Raw genomic sequence first — 18,383 nt, 5'->3', positions numbered from 1 at the left:
GGCACAAAGAAATTTGAATCAGACTGTTTTCCTGATATGCCACAGTGGGTTGTGTGCTGCTAATGAGTGTTAACTCTGCAATCAGGTAAACATTCACCTTGAGAAATGAACAACCTTAATCAGAACTTTTAAATCAGCTAGAACAGTCAACAGCTAAAATGAAATTGGCTCATACACAACTGCTTTTCTTTTTAAATATTGCTCTTCCTTCCTTATGAGGATGGGAAATAATAGCTAAGTGAAACATTCATGTAGTAAAAGAGCAGCTCCAGTCCCTTCCATGTTAGACGCCCTGTCCTGTGACTAAGAAGGGATGTATTTGTGCTCAATACAGTGCTTTTGCACAGGCTAACTAGAGACTTCTGTAAATGTTCCTAATGTGAGCTCAATCTGACCTTCATATTTCTGAAGGACTTTACCTCATCTCCTAAGTACAAATAGCAAAGTAATGGAGAAAATAAATAAGGGGGGGGGGGGGGGGGTGGGAAGAAAGGCAGAAGAAATGTCGGTCTGTTGTGCTTTTCTCTGGATTTGAGAATGACATCAACCTGTGGGCCTTTATCTGAAATATTCTGACAGCAGAAAAAATACTGACTACTCCATTTTCTACACAGGGTCAACATTACGAAGAGGAAAAACGGGCTTTGAGCCATGAAATAATTGCACTCAATAATCACTTAATAGAAGCCAAGGTGACTATAGATAAGTTGTCAGAAGACAATGTAAGTACTTAACTATGCAACTGTAATAATTTTGAGATTATATTCAGAAACAAATTAGGTCTTGCACTTCCCATGAAAATATAGAATATTCTATGTTTGTATAAAATGTTACTTGTCACCTCAACAGTTAAAATTTATGTTTGCTTGCTCCCATCATTTCATAAATCCAGCTCTCCTTATGCCATGAAGTTGTGGTGAGATTTTTCAATGATTTTTTTATCCCCTATGTCTAGCCTGAAACTGATGAAAAAAATTCTAAGAAATAGCAATGTTGCCACATTGATTTTGCCATCAGTACAGCAAACTGGTGCAAGCACATGGTCAGAGGTGTTGCAGGGACACATGTGTGGAGTGGGGACTCATCAGAAGGATTTTAGGCACAGCATGGGGCCGTACATTTCCTGCAATTCTTTGATCTCTTGGTCTTTTCTCTCCAAAAAGCCCCGCACAAGCAAGATCTGCTAGCAGAAGGCAGGGCTGACCCTGCCTGGTCACTCAGACCACTCCTGCAGGGAGCAGGAGCCAGGCTTTCCCCAGCAGTTGTTCATGTGGAAAAAATGTACCTGTCTCTATGTGGGACAAAACAGGGAACATCTCTGGCAATTGTCACCCTCCATCTCATTAAACACTGCTGAAATATGACATGAGTAGTGAAGCTGGTAACAAGCTCATTAAATCCTTCCTGAGACAAACCTACAAAGACAGCAAAGATCGGAATAGTGTAGGCAATTAGTTCATTATTGTGCCTTTCCTTCCACATTTAATAAAAAATTCATCTACAGAAGACATGCTTCTGTTAGCACTTATTTTCCAGCATCTTATGTTCAATCTTCCCATATTTCACATGAACTCGTAATCATAGCTGGGAGCATTTGATCTCATTAAAATGCCTGTTGATGCAAACTCTGCCTGTGCAATTAACTGCTTTCCAACTGAAACAAAAAGGTCCCAATCTGACCCCTCACTTTTATAGAAGTTGAGTTGAAAGAAGAGTTACTTCATAACTCTAACAGCTATAAGTAATGGAGTGTGGTAAAAGTAATGGGCTACATCCAGGTTTTGGGAGCTCAGGTATACCTCCAGACTAATTCAGCTGAAATCAGTGGAGTTATTTCTGATTTAAAATAGAGGTGGAAAAAGATTCCAGAACTCTCCCTATAAGTATGCATGTATTTATACTACTTCATGGAGTCAGGTGTGAACACACATTTGAAGAGTTTTCAGTATTCACAGTATTCTGAGCACTAGAATATGGTCCAGAGGCCTCAAGTAACAGTACTACTTCTTCAGACTTGAGGTTGATTCAGGAACAAAATTATGCCCTTGCAAGACTTGAGAAAATTGCATGAAATTAAGTCAGGGCAGGTTTAATTTGGATATCAGGAAAAGGTTCTTCTCCCAGAGAGTGGTCGGGCACTGGAACAGCTCCCCAGGGCAGTGGTCACAGCTCCAGCCTGACAGAGCTCAAGCAGTGTTTGTACAATGCTCTTGGGAATGGTCCTGTGCAGGGCCAGGAGTTGGACTTGATGATTTTTGCGGGTCCCTTCTATCTCAGGATAATCTATGATTATGTGTACTATCACTAATAAGAGTAAAGGTTACATTCCAAATTTTAAAATAAAGGACTATGAAACAAAACACTAATATTTTACCTAGTAAGCACAGAAGTGATAAACTGAAGAATCATACATGGGGAGAATGTTTTTGTCTCAGCAATATTTCTTTCTTCAATTATATTTTCCCTCTCTCTTCTGATAGAAATGTGAAATGATGCTTTTGATACAAAAACATATTTTAAACTGTGGTAAACACTTCTGGCATTAATTGCCAGTTATTGTTCTAGTTGCCACAGATATGGCTGGTTTCCATTCAGGAAAACATTAAAGGAGAGAAAATCACTCCAGTTACATGGCTTGGCCCAGCAGGTTGAGAACAAAGAACATGTGGCACATGTAGGTCGCATGTAATTTTTCTGTAGTAATTTTTAAGCTGCTAAAAATAAAGTGGCAGAAATGCTTTTCGTACTCTCCATGACAACCGCTGCGCAGAAAGAGAGGCACACAGCTTTTGAAGAAAGGATTAGGTTCTGGAAAGATATCATTTTTGTGTGCCTGGAAATTCCATTTGGGACCTGGGGTACCTGTCTGTGCTCTACATTAGGCAGCAATATATATTGGGTTTAATGTACATGCAACGTATCCAAATCACATGAACATGCAACAGATTTTACTTCTAAATCGAATTCTTGGGTTCTTTTTCAGGAATGAAAATAGTGTGTCCTAATACAATATTTAAGACCCACATAAATTAATGTCTCTCCAGTACCCTTGAGGCAGAAGGGGCATGTATAAAATCTCGCAAAGACAGAGAAAAAAATTGCAAAACAAAAGTGTCTAAAGGTCCTTGAATATGAAGATATATGAACTGATGTTCACAGGACAACTATCCCCATCCCTCAAAGATTCACAAGAACATCTTGTTGCATCTCTTATTACAGAATACCTTATAATTGTATTTTAAAACAGAGGAAATATCTTTTTCACAGAAAATTTCTTTATCAGTTTTTAAGGGAATTAATGGAGCCATAAAAATTGGCATGAAATAAAATTATATCAATAATGTCAGAGAAAATCCAAATTATATCAGTATTCCACACCTTTTGTCTATAAACACATAATAATTTTTACAGATTTACACAGCCCAGTGCCTCTAGCACTTTTATGCTTTGTATTTTTAATCTCTGCCCACCTATAGACAGCCTCTGAAGCCAACCTTGGTGTTAATGCAACTGGATAAGGAAAAGGAAAAACAAAATACAACTCTAACCTTCAGGGAGACAGAGATACTGGTTGAAGGACACAGTTACACAGTCATGTGTGCTAAATTAAATTTAGGTGAAGGGCAAATCTGTGTGCTGAATTTTTCCATTAAATAGGCTGTGGGAGCCATTCAATACAAAGATAGTATAAGAAGCTTGCTTAAATTCTCTCCTTCCCTGTGTGGAATTCCCATGGTAATTTCTTGCCCAGTGAAAATATTCTGTTCTGTAGCATCAAATATTTGCAGTGAGATTTAATATATTTCTATATCTGCATTCTGCAAGATATTAAAGAAGCTAGGAGCCATCAAGAAATATTAAAAGGGGTTTTAAAAAAAACAACACAATGTATATTTCTGTAAAGAATTTCTCCTACAGTCTCATAAGATTATTTTAGCACTTTCTAAAGTAGTGTTTTAGTGCTGGTCTGGATAATTCCAAGTAAAAATTTTCTCTTTACTTAAAAGATCATGATTTTTTTAGCCTTCACAGTACCATGCATGTTAACAGTGTAAAATCCAGTTCTTAATGGTAAGTATCCATCTTCTGAAATGCAGATTACTGTTCTGTTGTAACAGGTCTCAAAAGTTTATTCTTAGTAATTTTATCAGCCCTCACAGAGCAAAGGGGGAAATATCTCTGGATTGTGCAAGAAACAACAAAGCATCTTAATTTGTTTAGAAATTAAAGCATGCTCCAAATTTCCCGAAGTGCATTTTGAAAAGATTGATCAGGCATGGGAGAAAGGCTGAAAGCCACAAGTGCTTTGCAAACTTTAAAGACGAGGTTATTTTGTTTTTTCCAGGAGCTCTACAGGAAGGACTGCAATTTGGCTGCTCAGCTTCTCCAGTGCAGCAAGAACTATGACAGGGCGCATAAACTTTCAGAGGTAATGCGACCAAACTTGTTCAATGACATCAATATTGTGTGAAAAACAGGTTATTTTGCACTTATCAAATCCAGGATTCGTTTGCCCTCGAGGCTTTCATTCCTCCACACACCCTCCATTAAGCCAGGGGAGGCTCCTTGCACCTGCTGGTGTTTGTGCAGTCCAGGGAGGTGCTGACCAAATCCCTGCCCATGGTGCAGCTCGAAGGCATTGTCTTTCCCCAAACCTCTGTTATCCAGTACAGTGGGCCTTATTGCACTAATTGCCTGTAAAACAAAGGTTTCAGCAGCACTCAAGTGCTGTGAACTCCAGAATGCAAAATGTTGTGCAGGAGCAGTGGGGTGAGAGCAGGGAAATGACAAGTTTCAGGCGTCAGAGATTCTGATATAATCAATTTTCCTCCTGAAGCTATTTTCCAGCCCAGCTAGTTTCCAAACCCGAATTTTAAAATGGACTGCCAGAACAAATATCTTTCTCTAAAGAAACCAGAGCGCTGAATGATTGATTTCCAAGGTGTAAACTTTAATTAATAATCCTCGCTTCCAAGGAAACGAGGCTTGAGAAATAGGCTCCTTAAAGGGGAGGTAAATATTATCTTAGTAAACAAGACAGTTCTTTAGGGATCCAGGCCCTGCACGAAGCAATAGCACCTTCCTCACATATATTGCTTCAGTGAAGGTTACAGAGAATAGCCTTTCCTTCATCAGTCCCATCAGGTCAACATCCCCCCAAACAGCCTCATGAGCAATTCTGCAATAGAATATTGCAAAATTAAATTTAGAACATACAAACCATCTCTAAGTCAGTAGATGGCTTCAGAGCACTGAACAACCCTGGTTAATAAAGATAGAGCAAGATTCTTCTGTCCAACAGGCAATGATTTTGTGGAATGGAGACAGAACTTCCAAATTAACCATTATCTTGTTTGTTTTTTTTTTCCTGTTAACTGACTTCCCTTAGCAAGTTGTATCAAGGAATTATCATGACACTACTCCTATTTGAAAGCACTCCACCTGTTCTAATTAGGACCTTAAAACCATTTAATTGTTTATTTACAGAGAACTATCACAAATGTGAGATCTCCCCACAATTTCCCAGACTGTCATATACTCAGTTAAATAGGCAGTTTCCACTCACAAGTCCAAGCATTTATTAATTTAGCAAGTGTGAATGTGCTGTCACAGTCAATAAATTCCTTACAAATGCAAATATTGCCTGATAGATTAATGTATGTTATCTAGAAACCAAAACTGTAGTACTATATAGTAATGTGATAGCAGTATCATTTTAGTAATTCTCATTTCCAGTGCAATGCCCACAAAATAATATTCTTTTCAACACATTTCATAATCTTAATAGCATACATAAAATAGATCAAACAGTGGTGCTACACAACACTAAAATAAGAGCTGCCCCACACAGCATTTTCACATTAAAGTAACTGTATTTTTTTTTCCTCATTTCTGTGGCAATTTACGGCAGGCCTATTTTACAACCTGTTTATTCAATCTTGGTTGCATCTGTACTTATTATGACTAATGTTGCTGTCTGGTAGCAGACTGGCAATATCGTTCGTTTCCAATGGAAGACATATGAGTTAATTAGCAACATAATGATTAATCCAAAATATCCTGGAAGGTCTGTTGGTTGAAAAAAACCACTGGTCCTACCACAAATAACAAGAATGCCATTTTACTACATGACATATTTTGAACACTGTGAGGTTTGGGGATTAAACCAGCTTTAAAAACTTCCCAATTAAGCTAAAAGAGGATCTCCATATCTTACAAAATGTGAGGCCATGCCAAGGAGCAGGCACCTTAAATTTCCTTTGCCAAAAATAAAGGGGAGGGGGACAACAACAGGTATTTGTAGTGCTCTCTGCTCTAGAGGTACAAATTTAAGGAGGAAGTGAGATTGCTAAGGTCATAAGGTTAACCTCTGATTATTTTTTAAAGAGGAAGTTGATTTCTAGTTATAAAAAGAAAGTGCTAAGCAAATCAGAGTTCAGTCCAGCACTGAAGGGATAAATTCCCAAGTGGCATAAATCAACATGAATATCAAATGAGCTATCACAATCACAAACTCAAAACTTATTCACAACATGAATTCTGATTTCCAGCAAGAAATACTGAGAGACAACCTCTCTCATATTGCTGTCTGATCACTGATAGAGATCTGAAGTGAGCCAGGTAGATAAAATTTGACAGGAAAGTGTGCTTGGTGATACCTGAGTAGGCTTTACCAAGGAATGTTATCTCTCTCTGTCCTCTGGTCCACATGACAGAATGGCAGGTGAAATGACCATCCACAGCCCTGATCCTGACCTTCTAAAAAAAAAAAAACCCGGTATGATTTCTGATACATAACAGACTTATTGATTAATTCTGTCACTGGAATTACAATGTGAATTGAGGTCTCAGTGCTTATTTCTGTCAGTGTGTTAAGATATGTTGAGGCTTATGTGGATGGTTGATCTGACAAGCAGTGTCCGACTGAACGGGCAAGGAAGCCAGCTTGATCTGCTTCAGCCCAGCACAGGAATAATCCTGTCACAGCAGCCAGCACCACTTCTATAAGTGTCAGTCAGCTTTTCTGCATCTTCAAACAGCATTGTTTATCAAGGTGATGCTGGAGGGCAGTTTGGCATGGGGCTGTAGGCAAGATGAGCTCGAGGAAAGGCAAAATAACAGAAGAGATCTGATCTCTTCCTCTTTCCTCACCGCTGCAGAGACCTCTGCACATCCACACCACCTGAAAATCACACCCAAGCACACAGTCTGGAAAGTGTTGTTGTAGGCTGTAATTCCCTAGATGCCTTTTTAAGATTGTTGTTTACTACATATTTTATTTACATCAGTAAAATAAACCTGGAAGTGCAGGGTTAATGGCTGGACTTGATGAGCGTAGAGGTGTCTTCTGACCTGAGCAATTCATTCCTATCCAACCTGAATTAATTTGGAAGGAAACCAGTTTCACAGTGTTACCCGTGAGCGAAAGCAAAGATGTACAGATGTTAAGTAAATAAACAAAAGTCATTTGATTACATTTGTTGCCAGAAATGCACAAAGATGGTGGCCATCACATTAGCCAAAGAACCAGGTATGGTGAACTATGTAATGTCATAAACAGCACTCATCTGACACCTCTATTGACACGTACCCTCTTCTCCTTTCTCCTTGCCATCTCTTTATGTTGCAGTTGCCAACTGACTTTCAGGAAAGAGTCAGCATCCATCTGGAAAAGCACGGGTGCAGCCTTTCTGTCCCCTTGTGCCACACTTCTTATGCTGATACCATACCCACTTGTGTCATCGCCAAAGTACTGGAAAAACCAGACCCAAACAGCTTGTCCTCACACTTGTCAAGCCCATCTACGAGGGATCTCAATTTTCAGGACTCTGCTGGAAAAGTTGGACAAAGACCCCAGTACAAGTCTGACATCTACTGCAGTGACACGGCCCTTTACTGCCCCGAGGAGAGGAGGAGGGAGAGGCGGCAGAGTGTGGACACACAAGTGAAGGACGTGGGGTTCCTGCGGTCCCAAAACTCCACGGACAGCACTGTTGAAGAGGATGGTTTCCATTCCAGCTTCTCCCACGAAGCCTTCCCAGAATACATTACCTCCCTGCCAACCTCCAGCTCCTACTCCAGCTTCAGCGTCACGTCTGAGGAGAAGGAGAACGCCCAAGCCAACACTCTGACAGCCTCCCAGCAAGCAATCTACATGAGCAACCGAGATGAGCTGTTTGAAAGGAAGTCACCTGCGGGTTATGAGCATCAGGGGAGCCCCAGGTTTGCCAAGCCCAAACCCACGCAGCACATGGAGCTTGCTGATGACAACGAGAACTCACCCACTTTCACCAGGTCTCTGCCTCCATATGCAAACGAACCTTTCCATTTCTCAGCCATAGCACCACAGCAGGCTTTAGCAAACCAGAAAATGAGGAATGAGTGCAGGAGCAGCCACCTTTCAGAAGAAGACTTGCCAGGGCGATGGAGGCAGCTGAGCGTGGAGGACATTGGAGCGTACTCCTACAGGAATGCTGGCAGGCTGTCACCCTGCAGTTTCTCAGAGCAGTACTACAGCAGCCCCATCAAGAAGGGGGACAGTCGAACAAGCCCCATCTATGCTAGTTACAAAGCAGACAGCTGCTCAGAGGGAGACGACATCTGCCAAAGCAGACTTGTGGATTCTTGCTTCCTGAGAACAGACAGTGGCCTGAACATTGACATCAGCACAAGCTGTAAACAGGACAAATTGCCCACTTACAAAACAAAAGAATCAAGAGACCAAAAAAACGAAAGGATCACTGTTCAGTTATGCAGTAGCAAAAACATCGAAAATAGCCCAGTATTGAAAAGAGAATACGTGGACGTGAGCCCCAACAGCTCAGCAGAGTCACTCAATCAGAGTTCAGTGGAGGCTCCAGAAATCCACCAGTCTTCCATGGATCAAGGAAGCCATTCGGGGGTTCACAGCAAGCAGCCGCAGTTTCAGCGGACTGGGAGCACTGGTCTGAGTCGGAAGGACAGCCTTACAAAAGCACAGCTATACGGAACCCTTCTGAACTAGGCATCTCCCCAGACGGCAATAAGACAGCAAACAAAAGGAAGAAAAGAGCATTTGATACTTCTAGAGAACAATAAGGTTCTAAGAAACAGGATTATTATAAAATATATATTCATAATGGTACTATATGTTTAAAACAGGATCTCTTCAAAGATGTTATACAGCACTTTTCACTTGACATCCTTTCCACATGGGAGACGGTCCCCTCCCCTCTTTTATAAACCTGAAATATTTTTATAAACAAAAATGTATTTATTAGACTATCCTAAGCTATTTGAGCAGAATTCTTTTCCCTTCAAGCAGGTTTCTTATTTATTTTTGTGCATGAGGCCATCTGTGCCTAAATTCTTGGAGGAAAAGGGTAAAATCATGATGACAATGACAAAAAAAAAAAATCAACCCACCTGATAAAATACCATAAAATGTCATGTGAAATCAAAACAAACCAGAATGGTGAATTTGAAGAAGTATATTTTTTAACAATAATGGAATTGTATCTTAAGTTATTTCATACAAATGTATTTATGAGTGACTAATGTATGCACAAAGTGATACAAATATTTTGTTCTTTTAATCCACTGTGTTTCTGCTTTCCTATTTTTCCTTGTATACTACCTCAAAAGTAATTGAGGGTTTCTTTGTCACATTTTCTGTAGGCTTGCATTTATATTGTCTAAAATGCATGCAGTGTCATAATTAATAATGTATTTTGCATAACTTAATAAAAGACACCAGTGGATATATTTTTGGGGTTGTTCTTCCCTTCATTCAATAGAACATGGAATTGCTTTGAGGGGCATCAGTCCAGCGAAAGTTGGTGACTAAAGCTCCTGAACTGTATTGCTTTCTAAAGGAGTCTCTCTTTCTCTGTTAGCTTCAGCAAATGGTTCACAGCCCATGGCCTCTGTGTGTGGGAGGATGACTTCTCATCAGCCTGTTGAAAGTAAGCAAGGGAAAAAAATGTTTATCCACAGTCTCGACTTCACCAGACAGGGTTCTGCATACTGAATGAAAACAGAAATTTACTCAAAAAACAGTGATGTAAGCTCTTCCTCTATTACTCATACACTTGACACAAATTTTTATGCCTTTACTAGTGCTACATTCCACAGCTGCCCTTTCTGTAGCTTGGTATTTCTAACAGTGATTTTTCTAAAGCCTAAGGAAAGTCTGGCGATCTGTAGCCTTTACTCCTGAGTCTAAGAAGATGTATTTTTTATTTTTACCTGTACTTTGGCATTTCCTCCAGCAATTTTTCTGTTTCTCACCATTTCACCATTATCGAGTGCACAACTTGGACAGGAGGAAAAGAAAGAGAGCAAACCGAGAGAAGGAGAAAAACAAAAAGGAGAGAAAGGGGAATCCTGTGGATTTTCTTCCCAGCTTCAGTATTCCTGCTTGGTGAGAGGTAGAATACAGCAACAGATATTTAATGATTATTTTAAGTCATGTTCACATATCCTGTTCTTAAATTACTGACTCTTGACAGCTCATGAATATGGGAAGACCTTGCTTAGTGCAGTATGTGGTAGTAATCTTTGGGATCACTTGGAAATATAAACCATCTCCTTATGAAGCTAAAATAATGATCTACTCAATAGGTATTAAGAAAATACACTTTTTCTGCTGATTGTCTGAAAGCAGTTACCTGGCAACTAGCTATGAACCAGGACTACAGAACTATTCATTTCCCACCTAAGTGTCTTCAATCATGGAGCCACAGATTCAATACACTTGGCATAAATAAATCCCATTGCTCTCCATTTCCTTCATGTATACTATAAAATTTTGACCATTATTGATGTGTGCGAGTACTTGCTGTGCTTTGGGAGATCAGGTATTAAGTCCCTGCATTTCCTCCAGGGTCTGTTGCAGCACTGTGGAGAATAATGGCAGCAAATAATACCACAGAGGTAAGGCATGAGATAGCTCCAAAGTGGTGCTGGTTTCAGTACAAAACTGCCACATGCCTTGTGATTTTATGCTCCTAAACTTGCTCACAGTGAGTGTGAGAGGTAGGGCAGGCTGCAAATAATTCCATGAAGTCAATAATAAACACATACAATGAGGTTTCCAAAGGCCAAGAGCTACTTATGGCAGGATGTGACCTGCAGTAAATTGACTTGGAGATCCAGAAGAGATGTTATTTCCCCCTTCGAAACACCAAGATAGAAAACAGATGTGAAAAAAACCTCACTGTTGACTCATTCCGGTATACAAAATTTACACAATCCCTAAGGCAAGACATTAATTTCTCTGGTGAATGAATATAAGGATTTCTGTGGAAGAGGTGAAAATTAACTGTTATCTCACCTAAGAAAATATGTAAGCTATGGAACAGTAAATTGTGTCATTTATGAACTGGAACACAGTGTCAGACTAATCCTTTTATAATATTGTTCATTATTTGACCTGAAGTGCTACTTTGGCAATTACAGAAAATTACATTTCTTCTAGATATTCTATCTCTGATTATTTAATATCCTGTTGTACTATATTCTTTCATACTACTGCAGTTTCAAAGTCTGCTTCTATGCTTCACTTAACTCTTTTTCTCAGTTTATGTGCACTAATACATAGATTAAACTCAGCCTTTTCAGCCAATTAGTACAAGGGTTTTTTGCAAAATAGCCTATAGCCTTGTAACATTTTTCAATAATGAATTCTGTTACAGAACAATATATTACCCTGTAATGAATTTCAACTGAATCAATCAAAATGGCTATAAAAATTCTTCAGTTTTAATGTGTTGATTTAAATTTCTCCTTAATTAGAAAAACTGACAGTTTGCTAATTTCCTATGAACATGAGAAAAAGTTTCAGTAATTCACAAAAATTTTCTCAGATTTGCAGCTATACTATGGTTTAGTTTAACTTTTAAAATAACTTTGAAAGATTATAATAAAGGACTGATTCTTGGGATTTTGGGGTTAATTTTGTGGCAATATATTTAGATTTATTGAGACAAGCACAGAGAAGATCTGAAGCATGAGGACAGAATGATGACTGGTGTTTTCACCATAGATTCAAGTTTTCTTTGTGCTAGTGTCTTAATTTTTTGCTTGCCTTCAGTTTTCACACTGGGGGAAGTAATCCAGTTTTGGAGCATGTCATTGGGGATACTGAAAACAGCCAACAGAGTTCTTCTGTGTCATCAGACAACCTGTTTGTACAGACTTACAGTCACTGAGATTTTAGGAGATTGAACCTTGTTAAAAAGAGACAGGGAATAAGCATGAACACAGATAAAAAGGGCAGTAGATCTGTCTGCCACCATGTTCCTCAGAGCACTTACCTTCTGTAGGACTTTTTGGACAGAGAACAGCACCTGAAAGATCCTTCTCAGAAGAGCTGACTTCCCTTTTTCATGTAGAAATGGCAGATGTGGTTTGATAAACCCTACTCTTATGTTCATTTGATGACAAGTGTCTCCAGAAAGCAAAACAACAGATCTTCAGCCAGAGTGCCACAGACCCCTCCACTCCAGTGGCTGAAACTTTGCCATGAAATACCCTTTCCCAAGGACATAAATGTTCAATTTTCTCTTAAGCATTACCAGAACGCCAAGGTGTCTCCATGCTGCCACAAAACCTCACTTTTCCAAACCAAATTTCATATGCAGGATTTGTTGGTAACTATGGCAGGAATTTTGATTTGATTCATTTTTTCATTTGCCATGAGTAAGAACAGAAAGGGCGAGTAAAAGAAGTGGCAAGTCCCCAGCAGTGCAGTGAAGCAGAAGACGAAAAATGTCATTTAATGATGAAAACTAAAAGCAGAGTGAATATGACACAGAACACCAATCAGGAGGACAACAAAAGGGGGCTGAAACAGATCAGAGTGAAGCATATTGACTCACATATCAAAACAGACAAGAATACAAAAATGTTACTAGGGATATGGGTTATAATTCACCAGGAATAACAGTGCAAAAATATTATGAAATAGTGGGAAGAAAATGCATTTTTGAGATGTTTTCTCACTCCCAATTAATCTTAAAAAAGGTGTGAAATCTCAATAATTATGAATAATGTAGGTCACTTTTGTTAAACTTTATAGAAGTCTAGAAATAGTTAAAATATTAAGTTTAAATCATGGCAAGCCATAACACTGGTCATTTTCAACTCAACGGTTTCTAACTTGTTCACCCAAACTAGAAAATTAATCAAACTAATTCTTTCTCCTTCCAGCACTTTTAATTAAAAAGAATTTTCAGTCCATAATCTAGCACAGAGCATGATTATGCAGCTATTTAGATTAATTTCCCCTTGTTTAATTTCAAATTACTAATTGACATCCTTTGGACTTTCATATAAAATTCTTATCCCCCATTCATGTCTGCAACCTTGTAATCTTTAGACTACTGTAAAATGTCTCCTTAAATATTGCTTAAATTATGTAGATGTAGTCCTCTCAGATCTTTCTCTTGGAAGACACTCCTTTCAGGACACTAACTGGTTCTTATTCTCTTCAAGGAAGATCCTCCTCACCTTTCCACTGCTGAACACCATAACTTTTAGTAAGAACAGAGAGCTGTTCCAACTGCCTGTACAAAAGTGCAGTTCAAGGAAAGGAGAGGACTACACAGATGAGAGCAGCTTCTAAAGACCACACACACTGATCTGCATGGATCACACCATGGCATGTTGTCTACATGCTCTTATATCAATATTACCAGAAGTTTTTCATTGTTTTTCCAACCTTTCCCCCATCTTTGTAAACAAGCTTCATTGTTAAATACTACTCTGGGGATTCAGTCATTCTTTAACAACCTGTCATTCATTCCAGCATCTCTCATATTATTTTCTCTTCAGAATTTTCTTTTTCCTGTGTTTCAATAATTGAGAGGTTTTGTTTAGCTGCAGCTAAAAAGAACAGTTTGAATATTCATGCAATGAAAGGTTTTGCTCCTTTTGTACCCCACAAGGTCTTAGACATCATCTTCGTGTCCAAGGCACCAAGGTTTTGGAAGGCTGCTCTTCCAAGCCCCTGAGCTCTCTCTTCCCCAGGCTCCTCAGCCCCCGAGCTGCAGAGGAGAGGACTCTGCTTTCTGCCAGATGGGAGCTCCTTAGGATGGTGTCAGCCCCACATCCCACACCTGTGGGGAGTGGTAAAGCCCCTCCCACCCCTCCTTGCTGAGGCCAGGATCATCCCTGCAGACATTTACTCTATCCCAGAGTAGGGAGAACACCTTCATCTGCAAGGGTCAGAACAAGATGCATCGATACAAGATGCAATTGTTGGAAAATATCCCGATGTGAGTTAAGTGCCTCCTTAACAATACACCCATCATGATTGTATCCATTAATACTCTGTGATTATTCAGAAAAATTCCAATTTTTGAAGTCAGCTCTAATAAATATTTAAATATATTCACCCATTTCAATTTTTCCTTTGCAGTTTATGAGTCAGAGCAGACATGCACGAGCTGTAGAGCCACAGCACTATTTACTACACCCAGCTGAGCAATGACAGCTCTGTGATTTAGAAGAGAAACAACAGCAGGTCCCAGAATAATTAAATTTGTAATGCCAAAGTCAGCCAGTGTCCTTTCCCATTCCAGATCTTCACATGTGATACTGAAAAACAGATCACAAAGAAAAAAAAAGCATCCTCAGCATATGAAGGTTATAAATTTCAGCAGGCTCCCACTCAAGAGGCTTTTTGTTAAAGGAGAGCTTTTATTGTTACAGTAGAAATCCTCTTGATCTGGAGACCAGTTGTGTAGGGTGAATGAGGAGGGAGACCTACACTCTATGTCCAGACAGCATAGAGCCTCTCACCTCAAGAAACCACTGTGCCACCAACCTGAGGAAGTGGGGACAACAGCAGCAGCACTTCTAACTGATAAATTACAAGTACTGACTCTGGTGGGATTATTTTTGGCAAGGAGATAAACCCAGATTTATGTTCACTTGACTTAAATTTGTCAATTTACTTCAATGGACCTTCAGCACTTCACAGACTTTATCCTCCACAAATGAGGGAAATGCTCTTATCCCCAAAGCCCTGGGAGTTACACTAAGATGACATGCCTAATCCCAGGGAGATAGTAAGGAGTTAGCTATTTTAGTTTTAGCAGATTTTAAGGCTCTTGGCCTTTTGCTTATGTTATAACTTGAGAAACAGATAAAGAACAAAAGCTCAAGTTCTCAAGCTCAGCCTTAGCACAGGAACTGAATCATTGTTTTCTGATTCATCCCCATTTACCTGTGCTTTCAGAGTTCAGAGTAGCCTGAAGGTGAGGAAGGAAAGACCTGACACTGGAAGAAAGAACATTCAAAAACATCCAAACTATTAAAAGACAAAATTATTTCTAAGACAGTCATTCTTTTCTACAATATAACTGGGGTTTTTTCCATATTTTTCCCAGAGAATACATATACTGCCAAAGAAAGTATGTAACTGAGCTGAGAACTTGCTGTTTTGAACCAGCTTGGATTTTCCTGACAAGCTGCAAGGATAGATAAGGGAATGGAGGCAGAGCAAGGATGATTGCTCTGTCAGCACAAAATGCAGTAAAACATTCCAGTCACAACATTTACTGTATTCCCCTGATTTTTAGGGTACATTATGAAAAAGTCCCAGGAAAAGGCTTTTAGAAACAGACTATTTTCATTCAATCTAATTTTGACTTTTTTCCCCACCTCTTTTTCAAGAGAAAAAAAAAAATAAATCATGTTTTGCAAGCTGCAGTGATATGGGGGTTTTTGTTAGAGCTGTCAGTCCTGCCTGTAAAGACCTGACTTGTGTCAGTTGGGAAGAACAATCCTGAAATGAAATCAGTTTAACAGAATAACATTTGCTACTCAAAGAGAAATGGCCTAATTGAAAAGAATGCCAGTAAACAGCTCATTACTGAGATTTCAGAGTCCAGAAAGCCAAGGTATGGGAACACAACAAATCCAGTGAAGTCGTGCTTTATAAAGACCCCAAACATGTATTTTATTTTAAAAAGGTTTGGACTGATTTTTCTTTCATTCTCTATTGATGATGAAGATGAAATGCACTTTTTGGCACTCTAGATGACACCAATTAAACTTGATTTCTTGCTTCAGCTCATAACTCCACTTGTCTCTGACTTCTAAAACTGCTTTATTTTGAGCTTTGAATTTCTGCTTTGTTTAGAGAGAAAGTGTTGCTCCCACTCAAGCAACCTAAGTTTCAACTCATGAAAATGCACACACAACTCCCATGCCATACCAAATTGGTAATTTGTCCAACGTTTGTATTTTATCCTGATAAAATGTTAGGATAATTCTTCTATCTTTTTATCCTTCAGTCTTGTGAAGGGTGGATTGTCTCTTATAACTTGATTATGCAGTACTTGACAGAATAGTCTCTTGATTATAATTGCATAGACCATGCATATTGCATTACCTGCCTACCATTTCCAAATACCATGTTTACTTACCCTTATTTTTACCCCTTTGGATGTGAAATTAACATTTCCTATTCACAGGTCAGTCCCTGGGCTACAATACCTCACTTCACACCTATGTATACCTCATACAGAGGAATAAAGGGGACAGTTTGAATTACCAGTATTTGGAGAAAGTCCATTACCCTGAGGTCTCCCTTTCCCTTGCTAGACCTCTCTCCTTGCAAAGCTTCTTAAACTGAAAGAGCAAAAACCTCACCATACAGTATTTGGAAATTACTACACAACAGCTGGGCTCCACCTCATTTTTCCACAGACACTGATACTGCATGTATCATATTTCTCAACTCTCTGCAGTTTATATTTATACTCACTTGCAAGCCAAAGCTATTTATCAATTCACACCAAAAAAAAAAAAAAGACCTATTCACAAAAAGGCACCATCCTGGCCACAAACTTCCTCGGCATATCTGCACCTTCTTCCATTAGTGCCACCCACACTAGCTAGACATTGATACTTAGGAATTGCCCTGGATATTCTCCTGCTGAGTGGATAAAGCTTCACACAGCTGTTGAAAGAAATAGTTCTTACTGGAGCAAAATAACCCAAGCAAACAAGAAAATAAGGAAGACTTCAAAGAAGCATGACTGTTCAGAGAGCCCATTAGACTGGACTGGTGCAGCTGCTAAGGAGGTGATAAGGAACCTTTCTCCATCTAAGAAAGGCTTTCAACTTCATTGCAGAGCACGCTCACTCTGCAGGAACTCTACAAGAGCTCTCTGGCAAGAACCTGGGAGAAGCTTCATGACTGCAACTTTGCTGGCAGACAGCAGCTAGCAACCTCTCTCTCAGCTACTCTTTCAGAGGCTGGTGACAGTCAGATTGTGATCCCATTTGAACCAGAATAAGTCTCGGGATGATGCCTTAAAGGCTCTCAGTTGCTGTACAGATGCTGTAGTAATAATTGTATCCACACAGCAACATTCCCTCATTACATCAGTGATGGAGATCCCACGGGCTGTCTGGGCAGGTTTTGAAATTTGTGGCATGCATAGTTCAAGGGACAGCTGTGAACATTTGAATATTTAGTGGGTGTTTAAGGAGGTAAAAAGTAAAGCAAGAGCACGAGAGAGAGAGAGAGAGAGAGAGACAGAGAGACAGAGAGACATGTCTCCATTTCATCTCTTGGGTACACAGTCCTAGCCTAGCATCAGAAAATAAGGGAGAAACAGCAACCAAGCCTGGGAGCCTCCCAGACCCTGAGGATCAAGGGTACCTTGCCATTTCCTGTTGTCCAAGAAAAAGAGACTAGAAATCAGGAAAGGGTTCTGTTTACCTGTGGGCTCACAGGGCAGACCTGAGAAAATCATGATGTCCCCTGATGTTGCAGAACCACATCTGCAGAGGAGGCACCAGGGCAACAGCTCCTCACCACTCAAAAACAGTGATGAAAAAACATAGAGCATAACTTGACTTACCTGTCAAAATTTTTCCTATTTAATGGCAGTGTCAGAGTCAGGCTTCTCCCTCATTGTGCTGGCTGAATCAATCAATTTTTCTCTGCTCCAGCCCTATGTGTGTCAAGCAGGAGCTACCTACTGCATTCAAATGTTATGGTTTCAACATTCATCAGCATTTTCTCTCCTCCCTGAACACTAGTGAAAGTATTCATGCCACAGTTTATTTACAGTACATTCAATTCATGCCTCTAGCCATTCTAGAGATTTCCCACACACCAAGTCTTATAAAGGCTTTAGGGCTCATTTTAAACCTACTGAAGACACACAGACTGTGCTCTCTGGCTATGGAACATCACATTTAATTGCCTTACACCTTTGAATCACATTAAAATTATTCAGAAATTTAGAAAAAGTAGATTACAAACTGTAGATAAACTACTGATCTTGATCCTTGTCAGCATAACCCTTTCAGCAGCTACAGCAACATATTCTGAATTCTGTTTAACAAATGATGATCCATTGGACTGTTGTGTTGGGATT

At 39.5% G+C, this 18,383-nt stretch overlaps 1 protein-coding gene across 1 annotated transcript in view; it reads left to right on the top strand.

Annotated features, from left to right (window-relative positions):
• BEGAIN (brain enriched guanylate kinase associated) overlaps positions 1-9,004 on the top strand; it is a 146,344-nt gene extending 137,340 nt beyond the window's left edge. The window contains exons 7-9 of the mRNA XM_062494942.1: positions 615-722; positions 4,346-4,429; positions 7,631-9,004. Of these exons, the coding sequence (XP_062350926.1) occupies positions 615-722; positions 4,346-4,429; positions 7,631-9,004 (1,566 nt within the window). The remainder of the gene's footprint in view (positions 1-614; positions 723-4,345; positions 4,430-7,630) is intronic.
• Positions 9,005-18,383: the final 9,379 nt, after the last annotated feature.

Source organism: Cinclus cinclus, chromosome 6 (genome assembly GCF_963662255.1).
Source record: "Cinclus cinclus chromosome 6, bCinCin1.1, whole genome shotgun sequence".
Classification (NCBI taxonomy): Eukaryota; Metazoa; Chordata; class Aves; order Passeriformes; family Cinclidae; genus Cinclus; species Cinclus cinclus.
This window is presented reverse-complemented; position numbering and strand designations above follow the sequence as displayed.